The sequence below is a fragment of the Pelecanus crispus genome, chromosome 2, assembly GCF_030463565.1.
Source record: "Pelecanus crispus isolate bPelCri1 chromosome 2, bPelCri1.pri, whole genome shotgun sequence".
NCBI lineage: Eukaryota > Metazoa > Chordata > Aves > Pelecaniformes > Pelecanidae > Pelecanus > Pelecanus crispus.
In genome coordinates this window covers 130,202,044-130,220,038 of record NC_134644.1, presented here as the reverse complement: position 1 = coordinate 130,220,038, position 17,995 = coordinate 130,202,044, and the positions used below count along the sequence as shown (strand labels likewise).

Genomic DNA, 17,995 nt, shown 5'->3' with positions numbered 1-17,995 from the left:
GAACCAACTTCTCCAACACAAGAATGTCCAAGGTGACTTGAACAAATTCAGTCAGAGTCCAGTGTTATCCTAACTTTATGATCTACATCCCATGTTAAAGTCTTTACATTAGGACACTACTGTAAATTTGGGTGAATTAAGCAAATAATATAAATAGTATGTTAGCTGGTTGCAACTCATACTACAGATAATTTCTGTCCTACATAAGGCCAGATCACACTCAACATCATGTTAGTTAAAATGACCTAATAAATATAGCTTTGTGATATGACCTCCTTTCCTAGGACATTTGAAACATAACAAGGAACCCATGGCTTTGAGACATTCTTCCAGTCAACTAACTGGGCAGTTAACTAACGGCTCTGGGCAGGGATACAAAGCAGCATCTTAGAACTGGAGAACCAGCATCTTTCCCTGTATAGCTTTTAGCTAAGCCAGGATGAAGCTAACTTTAATCTTTTTTTTACATGTGGAAACACCGTGTCTGTTAGGATTTTTTATTTTATTTTTTACACACACACAAAAATCAACCATTTTCCTGTGGAACAAAATTTTCCTTCACTCCTTACTTGGCTACATCTGAATACAAACCCTTCTGTCAGTTCTTCAGCATATGGGTATTTCTTCTTTGTTATTTATAAAGATAGTATTAAGACAGTGCAATTCATCTTAGCCCTTTAGTAGGCTATAAAATTTGCCTCAGATAATTACCAGCTGATGAAATTCTAAGCTTTGAAATAGCAAAATGTAATTTAATGGGAACAGTGGTTAAAAAGCAAACCGACTATATAATAGAACCATTCAAAAAAGCTATTACAGTCTATAGGGTATATCCAGAGTTATTATTGTATTGATCATTATTATGTATCAACAAAATGATACAATAGTTTTGCACCATGGAAATCATCCCATTAACTAATTGTCTTTTAGGATAGTAAACTTGCCATTTTAAAGGACCATACTGCCCCTCTCCTCTGGAGCACAAGCCCTCAAAAAAAAAAACCAATAGAGAGTTTTTATTTATAAGTGTTGGAACTTCAAGAATTCTGTAAATGCATCTTCTTCACGTAACAGTAGCTGCCACTGCTATTTAGATTATACTAAAATATGCTTAAGAGTTGTTTACTTATAGGTTGAGATTTCTGTGCCAATTTTCAAGCTGGAATATACAGTTAAATAGCTCTTTATGAGTTATGTTATTCCAAAAAGCTATGCTATATTGGAGATACTGATGTGACCTTAGGTACAGAGGTCTGTCCAAGTGCATGATAATATTGCCTGAAAGGATTGTTGTCATTTTCAAGTGGGTGCTAATGGTTTTTTTTTCCAATCTGTTTCAGCCTGTCTGGTTGTCCTCTGAATGCACAAGCCATAAAAAAGGGCAAAATTTCAGAAGAATTAATGACTATCAAGCTTAAAGCAAGTGGTGGTAAGGAGACTTGTAAAAGATGATGACATCTATTTAGACAGAAGGGCCCGGAATCCCATTTATACTTATGCTCCTTTATGCCATTCTGACATTAATTCTCACTCCTTTCCATTGTCTCTAGCAATAACAAATCTTGAATAACAAAAATCTTTGCATGAGAGATTATAAATTATTCTCATTTACATCATGATAACTCAACATTGAGGGTATGCTCTCATCTTGTCTCAGAGCATTATTTTTTTATTTGGAGATGCTTTCAATATTGTTATTACTAATGAATTATTAGTTATAGATCAGGAGGACTTAGCTGTCTGATGACTAAGGTAAGAAGGGATAAATATTGTGTGCAGAAATTGACTCCTCTCCCTAACTTGAATACTATGTGGTTTAGTATCTGTGCAGTACTTGGACAAATTTGCTAACCCAAGTGTAAAGGAACAATTACCAAATAGTTATAGGGGGAAATAACGTAGGCGTCTCCTTTCTTATACAGCATGCTTTAGAAAGTTGGGCATTGAGCCAGGATTCAGGGAACTTAGTCTTTATGCCTCCAACTGCCAAGCAAAACAGTTGTGTTACGTTGGGCAAATGAGTTTGCTTCCATGTGTCCATGCTTTCACTGGGGCAGGGTCTGCTGCTTACAGATTCCCCAAGCTGGCTCCCCAGTAGACCCAGCTCAGGGCTGCAGGTTTTAAAGCAGTAACAACAGTGGCACAAAGCACTAGGCAGAGTTGGTCTCAGAGTGATACTAAGCAGAAAGAGGGACATGTACTGCCAGCGGCTGTAGCTGCTCAGTATTTTTCAGGACAAGGCTTTCATTAAAGACCTGAAGTTTTTGGGGTTTTTTTTTGCTATCTAACTTGTAGGGATGTAAAAGTCTTCCTTCCTTTTTTTTTTTTTTTTTTTTCTGTAATGTTTGTTAGCTTCCTGACATTTTCCCTTTTGCTGCTATTTAAATTTCACTATTTATCACATGTAACTAAGGCTGTGCTTCTTGAAGTTATTTTGTACAAAGATTTGCCCCCACAGATCTTGCAAGATCAGAAGGAGATGCAGATGAGTTTACTGAAGTCAGCAATTATACTAGTGGAGATGTTGCCCTGGGGTGTTCCCTGCAAAACGAAGGGCTGCTGTTACATGCTTTTAAAATGAAAAAAAAACATTGTAAATCGCCCCTCATATTTTATGATAAAGTTTCCTCTTTTGGGGCAATTTTTGCTTTCTGTACGCTTCAGCTTGTACTTGCATGTTGCACTGGAAAAGAAGAATTTTGAAACACAAAGACTCAGAAAGCCCCTTCTGTGTTTCAGCTCATATAGATGTTTTACAGCTAGGAAACAATTTTGACAGTAAAAGCAAAGAGGCAATTTAAGGATCAATCATTCGATCAAAAGCTTGTCACCTTCCTCTTGTTCAGCAACAGATAATGCAGCTTGTTATTCATATGTCCATTTATATGTGAACACTTTAAATCTGATATTGGTATTTTCAACTATTTGCAGGTATTGAGAGTGATGAAGAAATCAGACACTTGGATGAGGAAATAAAAGAATTGAATGAATCCAATCTTAAAATTGAAGCTGACATGATGAAACTTCAAACCCAGGTATGACATTGATGTGAAAGTTTTACCTTTTCTTATGCTATGTTTAAGCACAATAAATAAATTAAATGCTATGTAAATGCTACGTTTAAACACAGTTAGTCTCCTGTGCACCTGTTTTCACATTACTCTGTGGCACTTAAGAGTACCAAAATCCTACATGGTTTTTTGTCAAGTTTTTTTTGTTTGTTTTCTGCAAATAAGCAGCAGATTTCTGGGTATTGTCTTAAAGATCTGGTGAATGACAAATTCAAGGCAGTTTGGAGCTAACCTTGGCAAGCAGAAAAACTGTATTTACCAAACAAAACATTTGTTTTCCTTTGTTGACCAAACCTCTGTTGACCAAACCTTGCAGAATCCCATGACTGCAGTTTTTAGGGAGGATATTACATCTTACCAGCACACCCTAACTCTTAATGAGACTTGACTTTGTTCTTATGTGTACCTAAGAAAATCTCTGTAGTTCAGTTCACTCACTGTCAGTTATTCAAATAGTCTGAATTTTGCCTCCAGGCAACATCTGGGAAAGAATGGATGCCTTTTGCTAATTTGTGTAACAGACGAGTTTGATGGGAGCTATAGAAAAGAGTCATTCTCTTTCATTCTTTTGTATACTGGAGAGATTAAATTGGCTCTAAGACACTGATAGTGATTCTATGAGTGAGCTGAATATGTTCATCCCTACAGAGACTCCTATATGCACCTGGGAGTTCACCTGGACAGACTAGGTAAAACCAAGATCAGAAGCTTGCTCAATATTTTAGGAAGAATAGTTTAAGAGAAAACATCCTAAATGAGATCTGGGAAGTGAATATATGTCTGAACTGATCTAAATCAAACTGAGTGTAACCATAGCCCTCTGTATTTGTACCACACTGGAATGTATAGTGTTGATTCATGCTGGTTTTGTAATAACCACCGCATGTATGGTCTAAGTAAGGGTGAAGTTTATGCCACCTATGCTGGATCTAATGACCTGACTTCACACTGCCAACGGTGTGGGGATATCCATCCCAAATTGCACTGCAGTGAGGGGGGGGGGGTGGTGGTGTTCAGTGTCTCAGGACACTTATTTCAGTTCTTTCTGGTGATCACTGTGCTGTTTGCGCAGAGACCGCCCAGTTTATGCAATTAGGTTTCTTCTCCTTGGACTTACTCCCTGGTGAAGGCAATCTGACCAGCAAAGCCTGAACTGAACTAGAGCTGAAGCAACATATCCCCTACATGGCTTGCTCTATGTCCTTTTAATCTGGCCTGGCCAGGTGTTAGGCTGCTGCGAGCACCCTCCAGAGGAGACGTTGCAGTGGATCGCATGCAGGCAAAAAGGGTTTCCTCCCCCCGAGAACAGTTTTGACGTGTTACGGTGTGTGAGGAAGGGAACTAAAGTGGCCACAGCAAGAAAGTAGTGCAGAGATGTGCATCCTAACGAGGAGAGGGTGGGCATAAGAGCCGCAGACGTGACTCCGTGTCTCTGTGCCTGGCAGAGCCACGGCCAGGCACAGGGGTGGCAGCCCTTGGTTCTGCGCTGCCCCGCTGCCCTGCTGCCTGCTGCGGGGCAAGGAGCTGGGCAGTGGGGAACCAGGCCCTGCTGTGCTGCCTTCAGTTCTTCAGCACTGTTTTTGACATATAAGCCTTTAGAGCTGAATATATTCCCAGCGCTTGCGTGCTAAAAAGATGCTGTTTTGCTGCCTCAGATGCTTTTTCCTGTTCTTTCCAAAACCCTCCTCTCCATTCTGTTGGCCGGAGATCATCTTTGCGACGATCGTTGTGCGTGCAACCTCTCAGTTTCTTTTCTACTCTATTTTTCTCTTACTGTTTCCAGTGCCAACCTTGTCGCTAATCCCAGCCAGCCCACCGCTCTCCCCTCCACCGAGGAGCGGGGCAGGGAAGTAGCGCAACAGCTAACACCCGTGCCCTTGCTATTGTGGTCGATGGGCAGGGACGCTGTAAGAGCAGGACAGCGATGCAAACATCAGCCTCCTTTCTCCTTCCCTCTGCCAGCCCTGCGGCCACACTCTCCATCCCAGCCCCACACTGACCTTCCCCTCTGAGCTCAATTCCCCCTTCCCACCGCGGGGCACCCTCCAGTGCCTCACTGCTACGAGGTTTCTCCATGAATCAGCAGCAAAGTCCATAGGTTCAGAGCAAATACAACCTCTTTCTTGCTCTGAATATTCTGTGGAGAAGTTATGTCTATGCTAAAAAAACCATACCTGAGTTTCAGATCCATCTTCGCCCCTCTTATAATCACGCGACTGCCATTTTGGGTCCAAACTGCAGTTACAATGCCGCCAAGGGTCTGTCTGTTTGCGTGCTTGTGCCTGCCTGTGTCTTTTAGATCACATCTATGGAGAGCAATTTGAAAACAATAGAAGAAGAGAACAAACTCATAGAGCAGAACAATGAGAGCCTGTTGAAGGAGTTAGCTGGTTTAAGCCAAGCCCTCATCTCCAGCCTCGCTGACATTCAGCTTCCACAGATGGTAAGACCACAGCCAGCAGCTTCTCACCTTCTTTGAGAATGTTTTGCCAGCACTTGAAGCAGATGAGCAAGCTCAGGGACCAGCAGGAGCACTGGAATTGCATTAGCAGAGAGATCTTTTACTTTTTTTTTTTTACTTTTTTTTTTTTTACATTTTTACTTTTTTAAAAAAAATTTACTTTTGCAGAGATGCTGGATCATGAAATCTGTGTGATAGCAGGCACAGTTGCTTCCAGGACTAAGCCAGCCCTGGTGCCTCTGCCCTATACCACACTGCACAGGACAGGATTTTCCCTCACCCCTCCCTATCTGAATATCCCCCCTGCACAAAGAGTGAAAACTTCATACCGAGAATCCTTATTTACTCCGGTCCTAGATCAAAACTTTAACCTGTTTCATACAGGTGATTTTTCTGGAGCCAACAAAGCTCTACCTTCTCAAAAACTCCACGTCCTTGAAGTCTTACTTGCAAACGCAGGCCAAATCCACAAAGGTCCTTGGCTCTCCAGAGTTACAGTCCCCTTTCCCAATCTCAAGAGTGCCGCTGGGAGATGAGGGGAGGACAGTTACGGGGATGTCAGCCACAACCCCAGAGCCAAACAGGCCACAATAAAAATGCAAGTTACACTGATGGTAATATCTCCAACCCATTTTCTTGCTTGTGTGTGGTTCCCCTGGCACATGCAATTCCCTTCATTTCTACAACCCCTCCATTAATTTGGATGGCTGCCCTGTTTACGACTTCTCCCCAGTTGCCATATTGCTGCTTTTCCATGCTTTGGGGTTGGGTGTTTGGAGTTTTTTGCCCTCAGTTTTTCTCTCCTACAATTATAATCTGCTTTGTCTTCATTTAGGGGCCAATCAGTGAGCAGAATTTCGAAGCATATGTAAATACACTCACAGACATGTACAGCAATCTGGAACGGGACTATTCCCCCGAATGCAAAGCTCTGCTGGAAAGTATCAAACAGGCAGTGAAGGGCATCCATGTGTAGGATGTGAAAGCTGCTGGGCAACAGAAATTACTTAACAGCAGTAAACTCCAGATGGATCTGTTAGGAGTTCATGTACTGCTAAGGGGTGTAGGTTGCCATGCTGCATTTACAATTGCAACATTGCACTAATATTTCCCAGCTGACATAAAAAAAAAGAATAAAAACACAACAGACTATTTGTATTAACAGCAATGCACTCTGTTAGTATATTGTATTTATTTCAGTACAATTTCTTTTTTTTTCTTCTTTTGCACTCAGTTTTTGTAAAGTGAATGTAAAAAGTGTGTGCGACTATTTTTTATATTTTTTATTTATTTCTAATCAAAGAGTTGGTTTTTTTATCTTTTAACAGCATTTTTGCGGCCTGCCATATTTTTACAAATGTGTTTATTAATTTATTTTCCAATGGGATTTTAAATAGACTGAAAAGTTATACTGTAAATTAAATAACTTGCTGGGTTTGTACAGGAAGAAAAAAAAAAAACTATGAAAGTAACAAATGACTGAACCGTGGTTCTAGTTTTATTTTCCTCACATCCTGCTTTTTTATAATGGCTTTGTATCAGAAATGGGTTTGCGGTAACATGAGATGTGAAGATGCATGGAATGAGAAGATAAATGGTGCCCACTAGTGGGGAACTTGGGCTCTTAAAAGCACAGTATGCTGGAAAACAGTGTGTTAAAGAATACGTTAGCAATAATGAAATATAGCAATCAGCAAAGCACTTGACTTGGCTGTGTGATTTAGCCTATGCGAATGATTATTTAAAATGTTTCAAGAGAACTTCAGATTTATTTTAGCACTGCAGTTTTTTTCAGAGTTAGCTCATGGAGGGAAATGACAATTATCTCTAAACAAGAAGGGTAATTTGATCGGACTGGTACTTTTTTAGTACGAGACGCTGAGATTTTAACCAACTGACCAGTATTGCTACGGATTTGGATTTGAAAAACGCAAACACGACCCAAGCTGAAGGCTTTGTACATAATGAATCGAACACATCTCCCCTGAAATGGCATTTAATACTGGTTTGAACTTAACGGCAGCTGAGAAGGCAGCGGTCTGGAGAGGAATAATACCTCTCCAGCGCAACGGTGGTTGCTTTTCTCTTTGAATGAACAGTAGCAACACCGTGACTGGTTTCTCCCATCCTTATTCACTAAGACTAGGCTGATACTGAATTTGTTACCAGTCTTTCGGTAGGGTACCAAGTGCTACAGAGCGTACAGACAGACGGAGGTGGGGACAGACGAGCACTTGTGCGGAGGTGCTGGCGTGTGCCTCGGTATCTGGTTAGCCTGGGTGTGGAACTTCTGAATCTGTCAGAAAGTAGCGGTTGCTATAACAGAGGCAATGTCTATTTCAGGGATTGTAAGTAATTAAGCATTGTTTCAAAAGTTTTTTTTATATTTATTTTTTTTAAGAAAAAGGTATAAACAACCAGCTAAACTGCCTTTTTTGTATGCACACACACCTCATGTGCATATGTGCCTCAGTGTAAATGTATACATGGATCTAGCGTGTGTTTAATTTTTCCGTGCTATAATGAAAGTGTTTATTTTTATTAGCCTCGTTTATATTTAGATTGAATATGATGGCATTCACAGGCTTGACATATACAATTATATTATTCCTGTTCCTGCACAAAAGTACTATTCAAAAGTGATTCAACTCTCATGCACTGTGGTCACTGTTCTGCATTAGGTGGGGCTTGCTTTTTCTTTGAGGGTTGATTCAACTCTCCGATCTTAGTTTAGACAGGGGAAAAATGTATGTTCTTAGGAGCTGTGTTTATTTTTAAATCGATTTTTCAAAAGCTACCATATGTGCTGTCTAATATAAATAGGAGGACACCAAACAAAAATTTGTTATTAAAGTTATTGTTCTTGCTAAAAAAACAAAAAGCGAACATTTGTTATACTTGTTAAATGCATACAAAATTAGTTCGTTCATTACAAAGACTAAACTTTAATTTACTAAATATTTTAACAAATTTGTTATATATTTTATTTAAGTAAAAAAAATCTCTTACCGACCTATGTATTTATCATTATGATTTACTATGGCTTCAGGTTAATTTATCTGTGTTTGGTTGTTTGCTCAGGATGTTCTGTGAAGTATGTTTGTATTTATTTGCCTCCCTTGTACTTGATGTGTTTTGTAATGTGCACTGATTTTTTTTTCTTTTTGTTTTTCTTTTTTTGTGTTTAAATGCATTGATGAGCTATACTGTAAATTAGACCTTTTGTAAAGAGCAATGATGTATGCATTTTTTTAATTTGGAGTAGTTTGTATACTGTTTCTTCATACAATTAATATTTCTTACATCAAAACAACAAAATTGTGTTCTGTGCTGTACATTTGGTGTATGGTAGGAAATAAAATTGATAATGAAACATTGCAGCAAGTTTGTTGGGTGTTTTAGCCTCTAGATGCTGACTTGTATTACACTTTCTTAACTGAACCTGGCACTGTACAACGTGTCAGGTGTTTTACTTGTTTTGTGTACTAAATGTGTCATCCCTGTAAGTAAATTTCTGGTATAAGTCATTTAATTAGTGTTTTACTTTGTCAATTTGAAATAAGGAGGAGAAAAATGGAACTGCTGAAGAGGTCCTTTTCACTTCTGAAGAGAAAAAAAAATCAAGAAAATAGTCACTGCATTATTTAATGCATTCTTTTCTTGGCAGTTGTAGAATTCATTTATACTGATAAAGTACAGGATTTGTGCTGACCTTTAACAGCTGCTAAATTATGTTTAAACACAAAAGCCATTGTAAAGTTTCCAGCAGTTTGGAACCGCCCACTGTTCCAGTGCAATTTTCTGCTGAGATTTGCAGTGCTTAGATGTTCCACAAATAAAAATCTGCTGGTTTTAGAAAGACAATATTTCCAGTATCTAATGGACTTTCTTTTTTCACTGCTTGTTTTAGCAAAAACAGGCCAGTTTTATTTAGGATGCATGCTAATGGCTTCAGGAACATTTCTTGTCTCAGATTCCAACTTCCCATGAATGCACCAAGAACAAATTTTATTTAGAAAATGAGCTAAATTTAACAGCCATAAGGTAGCTGGTAATTATTTGTTTGAATAGACATAGTTAGATAACCAAAATGGACTCTGACACTAGAAAAACTGACATGTCCTCCATTTAAATAGAGCAGAGGTTCAAAATTCGGATCATGACATGAATCCTGGATACTCACAAATCTTGCTGAGTTTGGAGCTGTAGAGTCAGCAAAGAACTGGGATGGAGACAGACCTGTCCTGGCAAACTCTGCTCCACCGGGGTTCAGCATTTTCTTTGCTCTAGGACACTTATCCAAGGACAGCATGAACTGGTTGTTAAGCAGTTAATAGTTCCTTAAGTAGTATTTCTTAATGAATATAAAATAATATATTTTTAGGGTCCTTTAAAATTACAGTTCAACTTTAGCTGTAGACCTTCAGGTCAGCAGGCGCTAATGGGATAGCCTCTTCTTGCACATCACAGATGAAGCAGAAACAGGTCTGCCTTAGCAATGTGCCTTAATGCTAAACAGATAAAGACTGAGGCCAAAATTTTGATTTTGTCTGAGTGCCTAAATTCAAATTATAAATCTAGAAGGCCTTATTGTCAGACAGGCAGCTCCCCACAGCTCATTTTTTAAAGGTCTATACTAATTCTGATTGTCTGCTCTTTTGTAAGATCAGGGGAGGGCAGTGGTATGAGGATGTCAGGCTCTACATACACCTAGAAAACAATGCTGTATTCTCAAATGTTTCCAGCAATCTGAGACAGGGACGGTGAACAAAGAAACACTTTTCCCAGTGGTTTTGGATAGGAAATAGGATATCCACAGTTAATTGATTAAATTATTATTACCTAAAGACCTTTCCTGCATTCATCTTCAAACAACTTGCTCTGATAATGTTTATTTCAGTGTTGAAATGATGGTCTTTCTCCATTAAAAAATAATTACATTAAAAAATAATAATGTAAACAGTTAAGCCATATTCATTACTAAACTGACATAAGCCATGGGGGGGACAATACACCAACAAAAAGTGTGCTTGAAATAACCTTTCAAACCATTTCCATCTTCTGAAGTTTACATTTTTAATAGCTGTTCTGTATCTATGCCTATAGAAGGGGGAAAAGTGCTTAATTCAGTAAAAATATATAAATTCTTTTGATTGAATTAACTTGAATGGAATTGAAGCTTAAAATATCAAAGAGAAGGAAGGGGAGCAAGAACAGTCAACATTTGCTGTCCTATCAGCTCAGGAAGTCTATCCTGTCTCTTAAATAATCATGACAAAGGGGTTTGAGTCTATGGTATAGAAAACAGATTCTGTTTTCTACTGTAATCTTATTTCTATTTACTAATTAAGCACTTCTTTCCTGCTGGCTTAGTGTATCTGTCTAATTATGTCATGGCTTTTCCACTTGTAGCCCATTCATCCTACTCATATTGTACTTTTTTCCTTTTTTTTTTTTTTTTGATAAGTCACGGGATTTCTTGATGGGAATTACTTATCATGCAATGATGCAGTTATGACAGAAGTCATCCCCTTTGTTTCCTCCCATGTTCCTTCGGTGCTACATATTCTACCTGTCTTGGCATTTCTGCTGTGCTTAAAGTTTCTTTATGATTTATGCAGCTGTATAACTTGGATGCTGCTAGGAGATTTGCACCAGACAAAGTCCTTTGTGCATCTTGCTCAGGATACTGTGGAATGATAGAGCTCCATTTAGCTTTGTGTAATGTAGGACAGTGACCTAGTTTCGGTACCTTTCAATATCTCATTCTGGCTTGATTTTCTTCTGTCTCTTTTGCTCTAGTAAGTCTTAGACAGACAAGCTTACACATAATTTCATCAAGGATTAGTCTGATTTCCTGTCTGACTTCATGGTACAAATTGCTTCAACTGCATTTCATTCTTAACGAATGTTCCCAGGGACATTATCCAAGTAAATGTCAGGACTTTTCAGTTATGTGATAACAATTACTATTTTGGTTGCTGCTATCTGCTACTAAAACTCTTACTGCACAAGATTTTTCCAAACCAGCTTTTGATGCCCAGCACCAGATTTTGGTGCCCAGCTTCACAACCCTTGAAGGGGCCTCATTTTTAGAAGTTAAATGCACAGCTATTTTTGCCAAGCAGGGCCTTTTCAAAATTCCCTTCTCTGGCCAATCCAAATGACTAGCTACTAAGTTTTCATATTATTATTTCATAGAATTTTTATATATATCTTGTTAACACCTATTTGCATGTACAGTGCACCATAAAATTCCAGGTGGGTACCTGTACCCATCCCAGGTATTGAAGTTATTATCATTGATGTTACCCCAAGCCTAATTCTGACCCTTACCAAAATCCTCTTTTACTGTCTGTGTACCCCTTTTTTACAGTTCTGACAGAAAATAAAACAAGAACAAAAAACAAAGCACTGAACCTCATTCTTTATTTAACTGAAGATATCATCTGTCCAAACAGTTCCCTGTCATTGCTGCTGAAGCTGGAGCTGGAGCTTAAAGTATCTGGCCTGCAATCTTCTTTAATTACGGTCATATGTACCATCTCATGCACCCCCCCTGCTTAGTTCTGACACAATAAGCAAAATCTGGATTAGGAGTCAGGTTCTATGCTGATTTCAAATTTATTGGGATGAAATTCATTTGATCCTTTAGAAGCAGGATGAGCTTAGTTCCCTTGGGAGAGGATTGCCTAGAACTGGGAGACAGAGTCAGTTTCTTTAATCCTGATGTCTGGTCAAAAAGGTTTTAGGGAAGGAATGAAGGTTTTAAAAATCTCATACAAACCCACCGGGAAAACATGTGTAAACCAAATTCCTTCAGAGAAAAATGCAGTGCCATCTCCATAGACTGAAGAGCTGAGCTCTTTGCACAGGCGCATGCAGCAGAGGCACTGCATGCAGAGAATCCGTGCTGAAGGCTGTGAGGGGAAGTCTTGTGTTTCCCACCTGGCAGGAGACAAAATGGCACCGCAGGAAACCCAGCTCTAGGCCCTACTCAGTCTTCTGGGTAACTCTGGCTGAGACACCTGTGAAACAAGAAGACTCTGAAGTGTACTAGGAATGAGCAACACCAGTCCTACATAGGAGCATGCAGTGCATATGTGCACATACAGTGAGGGAGAAAGAGCCAGAGCACACACTGAAGAGCGTATAGTAGCTATTATTATATGGCTGGCAGTACACTATCAATTTCACAACAGTAACTGCCGTGTTTGATGAGAGATATCTGCAATACCGCGCTATATATTAAATGCTTTGATGGCAGTCGTCATAATTCTGATGCAACCGCTTCATCCCCTGCATTTTAGAGGCACTGCATGGTACCAGCTAAGGTGTTCAGATCTGCTGCCCCTGGTTCAGTCCTTCTGCCTGCCAGAACTGGCTCCACTCTGTACGCCACAGGTTCACTATAAATCCCCACTTTTCCTATTGCAAATACTATCAGTTCTTATGCACAGCCCATCATCTTGGTTTAGTCCTTTTTTTTTTTCCCCCTCCTAAGGCATTATTACAGTCCTCATATTATTCCCATGCTTCTTACATTGTTTCCCTTGAAGATATCTTCCAGTTAGTGCTGCTGGTCAGTCTGAAACTAAATTTCCAAAATGCAGAAGCTAAATTTCAAAACAACAGAAGCAAAGGCTATAAAAGCAGAAGCATTTTTATTGAGATAATGGAGCTCCTACAGATTTTGTGAAAAATCAGCTGATTGCTATGAGAGCAAAATTATGATTCACCATAAGAGGGAAGAGGAGGGAGGCTCAGCTGTTACAGATTCTGTTTGGCAAGGGCTGGCTTCTGATCAGCATGATGTACAACCCAGACTAGCAGCAAGAGTTAGCGTGAGGTTGGCCAGAGAACTGCACTCCTCTGCCCGGTGTGGTGTCAAAGGACATAAATGGTACCAGTCTTCGGCATTAGTATGAATATGTGAGCAAGAAAGCAGGTAGGCAAGCAGCGACTATAGCTCCTGTGTTTATAGCGATAGTAACGGGGTCAGGGGCACTGGGCAGAAGTCCACAGGAGTCCGTCAGGTGCCAGGCTATATCAGCTCTACCCCGTGCAGAACTGGTCAGTTTTCCAAATGTGGGTCTTTTCCCATTTTGCCAAATTAGACACCGTCTCCAGCTTGCTACGGTATCATCATGAGTAGTGTTACTAACCCTGCTTCCTGGGGAAATGCAAGCTACCTCTGAGCATCTGACTCACCCCGAGGTGGGTTTATGTCTAGAAGAACGAAGGCGAATATTTCTCACGGCACCTGCTGGGCAGGCAAAGCCTTGCTGTGGAAACTCCCTAGCAGTGCAAAACTCCAACCGCCGGTGCATCTGCTTTCGCAGGCTGAGATTTCGTGGGGGTGGCTGATGGCGGGGGAGGAACCAAGGTGCTTGCTGCGTGCCTTTTCTCCACAGCCTCTTAGCACCTCCCTGGGTGCTGCAGTGCCCAGCCAGGTAGCAGCCTCCCACCTGCGCTTCCCTCCTTTTCCCCCTTGTCTATCCAGGCCAGGGTGGAGGCAACCCCCTTTATTTTTTTCTGCAAGAGGCTTAAATCTCCTTTCGCCATCTTGGGAGCATAGCGTGACTGTAGCCATCGCTGGCTGCGCCTGGCTGCTGCCGTTCATGATGCCCTTTTTATTACCAGATTAGAGGACATTGTCGCCATGCGTATGAGGCCTTTCAGATAAGGCGCTGTACAAGTTCCAGCAGGTTCCAAATACAACAGCGCAGCTTTCGCATCCAGCCTACGGGATCAGAGTTTATTTCCCCAATGCAGACAGCTTTGCACTGCCGTCCTGTTAATTAAAGTATTGATTACAATACCGCACTGTTTACATGCAAGATTTTGCATGGTCTTGGCCATTCACATGCAAATGAACTTGTAAGCCTTTCTGTGCCCTAAAATCTGCTGATGTCAGTCTTCCAATTCTAACTCCACGTTGTAGGACATGTGGCTTTCTATAGCTTAGCTTTGATGCCCCCAAGTCATATTATTTCAATTCTGAGGTTCATTATGATAAAGCTTTCACTGGTTTTAAATCAAAAACTTTAATTGTACCGTACTTATTCAGCTTAGGTTTTGGCTCCTGAAGGCAGCAGTTTTAATTGCATCATTTGTGTAGTGGCCCAATATGTTTTGGTGTGAAAAGTGCATTATCACGTTTAATTTTGCATTATTTTCCCCATATGTTTTAGTTACACTAAAACTTCAGATGGGAAGTGATGAGGCTTTCCCACTGCTCTCATTCTCTCTTCAGGGTTTTTTAATGAGCTAAGACCACACTATTTTCTTTTGTTCTTGTCTGTTGAGGTTTTAGGGAGCTGTTTATTTGTAGGGTAATTCTTGTATTTATGTAGAGCAAGGCATTAGACATTTTTATCCTCTACTTATTAACAAGCCAGATGGTACCGGCTGCTACCCACACAATTCCAATTATCAGATGGCAAACTGAAATATACGTGGGGCAAATGAGAAGATGTATATTAAAGAAGCATCACGGAGAATTGGCTTCTCGGAGATGTTGATTCACAAAGGGGTACTAGTAATTAGGGTGTGACAGCCTGCTGCTGAATGTACAGCATTGGCCCGGGGGCACAAATGTTCGGCCTCCAAAATTTTAATACTCTCTCTCTCTTTCCCCTATGGAATGAATATTTATCTTGGAAATCTGATTCAGGTCTTTCATCTTTTAGATTTCTTGTCCACTTCAGAGTAAGATGCAATATTGAAGCCAGCCAGTAAGTTAAGGTATCCCAGGAAGATGCAGAAAAGCTGAAAATTAACATAAAGTTTGTGCATCACCTGTCCTAATACACCCTTATGCACTTCTGTGCATGCACCCCAGGAACACAGGAACAGCTCTGACACTGAAATGTAGGATCCAGCAAAGTATTGCTATTCCAGGTCTCAAACTAATCTAGAAATTACAGCTTACACATGGATTTTTGCTTAGGGGCAGCTTTCAACTTCAGGTTTAAAATATCAGGAGGTCTGGTCACATTTATTATAGTTGGCTTCATGGTCTTTCGAAAACAACATTTGTGAATCCAGAACCTAGACCCAGTCCTTACTTAGGGTGAATCCCTACATCAATGATATATGCTAATAATAAAGAATGAGTGTTTTAGTGATAGGTTTTATAATGTTTTGGGGTTTTTCTGCCCAGAAGACACAACCTCTATAGGAAATGTTTTTGGGTGAAAACTGTGCTCTCATGCTTCCTTTATTTTGGCATAGAAGTTGTATACACGAGTTGGCTGGGAAGATAGTGAATTATGTGGGAAACTTTGTGGGTGACGCTTCTATTCCTTCTCCCTTCTGGCTCAAGCTGAAAGCACTAACCCAAATCAAACTGTGGAGAAATTGATGTCTTCAGGTCAGATCAGCTAAAGTAAAAAGTTATTTAAGCTAAAGTAATGGCTTTCTGAAGTCCTTCAGTTCTTCATATGGGCTACTTGGAAGTTAATCATCTGTGTGAGTGGATTTTGCAAAAGTTGGAATGAAGCATTTCAGATTGTCTCTAGTTTCTGTTTATAGTATCCAATCAAGAGAATGCCTTCTCTTTCAACAGCTGCTCTCATGATGCCAGGGAAAAGGTACTCTCCTTGCAGCTGTTCCTGGCTTTAACACTTACAACCTACAGATCTTGGGGAAGTCTCTTAACAGGATGAGTCTGAAAAACAAATCTGCATGGTTTAAACACCATTACCACTTCAAACAGTTTTCTATGTGCAAATGGTGCGTGTGCAAATTCTCACTTCTATTTATTGAGAAGTGAAAGATTTGTGCAGGCATTTGTCTGCCATTTGTTTACACAAGTGCATGAATCAGCAACTGTGAAGAAGCTGGTGCTTCTTCTGTCTCGCCTTCCATCTGTGAAATGGGGGGACTAAAAATGTTCCTTTTATCTTGCTGTTAATAGTAGACTTGAGCAAGATCTGCAGTGTTCTCTAGGATGCTCTCAGGGAGATCCTAAGTGTAAATCAGTGATACAGCCATTCACAAAGCCTTGGAGATTTCAGACAGAGCTTTTGTACCTGGCTTACCAGCTATTTAAAAAGAAAAAAAACCCACCAAAACCCAAAACATTGTCCTGTGCTTGTTGAATAAATGCTCATTCCAGTGAAAGCAGCCCATTGCCTACTGTGTGTTACTGATGTTCCTCAAAACCATTAGGCAAAGTAGAAAGATTCAAAATAAGCATCTCCTTGAAGTTCCAAGGTGCAACTGCCAGTCTCTCCCAGTCTACACAATTGTCATGGAGGTTCACTTTTTTGCTTCAGTTCTTTAAAATCCGCAAGGCCAAAGTTTGATTTGATTTCTCAAAATAAGAAAGCTAACACTGGATCAGATACTTGAAGATCACTGACATCCAAATTATTGTCAGGCCTGGATTGCAAAGAAATGATTCAATAGCTGAACATCTGTGTACTCACTCACACAGAGTTGCTGTTTCACCCACTAGCAGCTGTGGAGTAGACAGGCAAAATTCTCTACATGGTGATAATTACAGTGCGCATTACAAAGGAGGGATAGTCATAAGAGCATGCAATCAGTTTGAGTTTTTTTAACTTTGGAACAGCGCAACCCTGCTAGATCCAAGGCTAATACACATAAAATAGCTTTCTCAGCCAAAATAGAGGAACATTTAGTCAGATCTGAACAAGATTAGGAAATTCACTTACTGAGCAGGAAACTTTTTCTAAGGTCAGTTTTTCCAGTCTCAGTTTTGCTTCTATAGAAGCAATGGTTAAGAACTACCTCAGGCACCCAAACTCTTCCAGAGACTGAAATATGATTGATTCTCTACAGATTTGCAATTTGCTTTAATACGCTTTTATTGCTCATTACACGTGCCTGCCTGCTCTATCTTAGTCAGTGGCATTAGCCATTATATTATCATTATTTACCACCAGGTTAGCGTTGACAGCTGAGTACCTTTATCAGAACTCATGATCTTTTCATCTCTTATCTTATGCTCTTTCAGCCTCTTGGTCACATCTTTATATGAGCGCTATTGCAGCCAGGAAAAAAAAAAAAAAAGAGGAAAAAAAAAAGCTTACAATGGGATCTTTCTCTCACCCAAGGCAAGCAGCTATGCACTGCAGAAAGCCTGTGAAGTAGAGCTTAAATGAGATAAAATGGGATTTAATTAATGCATAAGCCTTGTGTGCTTGTACAGGACTGCCTTTCCCTACATTCTGGATCTATGAGCTCAACTTTCTTCTTCATTTCTAGGAGCTGAAAAGCATTCAAGTATGAAACAGTGCCTTCCTTGGGTTACTTCTGACACTTTGAATTTGTTGTTTCAAGTTTAACATGTGAATATGACATTTGTGACATTTTGTGGATCATTGTCCACACAACCAGAGAGCGTGGTCTCACCCTAGGTAAACAGCGCAGACCAGAGTATGGCAGCAGTTAATATATCATAAAACATAAGAATTATGCCTAAGTACAAGAA

General features: G+C 40.0%; 1 protein-coding gene across 5 annotated transcripts in view; it reads left to right on the top strand.

Moving 5' to 3' along the window:
* Window positions 1–6,508, top strand: part of ST18 (ST18 C2H2C-type zinc finger transcription factor) — a 166,200-nt gene extending 159,692 nt beyond the window's left edge. For all 5 annotated transcript variants that reach the window (XM_075704749.1, XM_075704750.1, XM_075704753.1 and 2 more), the window contains 4 exons: window positions 1,341–1,429; window positions 2,932–3,035; window positions 5,371–5,514; window positions 6,368–6,508. In XM_075704749.1, coding sequence (XP_075560864.1) covers window positions 1,341–1,429; window positions 2,932–3,035; window positions 5,371–5,514; window positions 6,368–6,508 — 478 coding nt within the window. The remainder of the gene's footprint in view (window positions 1–1,340; window positions 1,430–2,931; window positions 3,036–5,370; window positions 5,515–6,367) is intronic.
* Window positions 6,509–17,995: the final 11,487 nt, after the last annotated feature.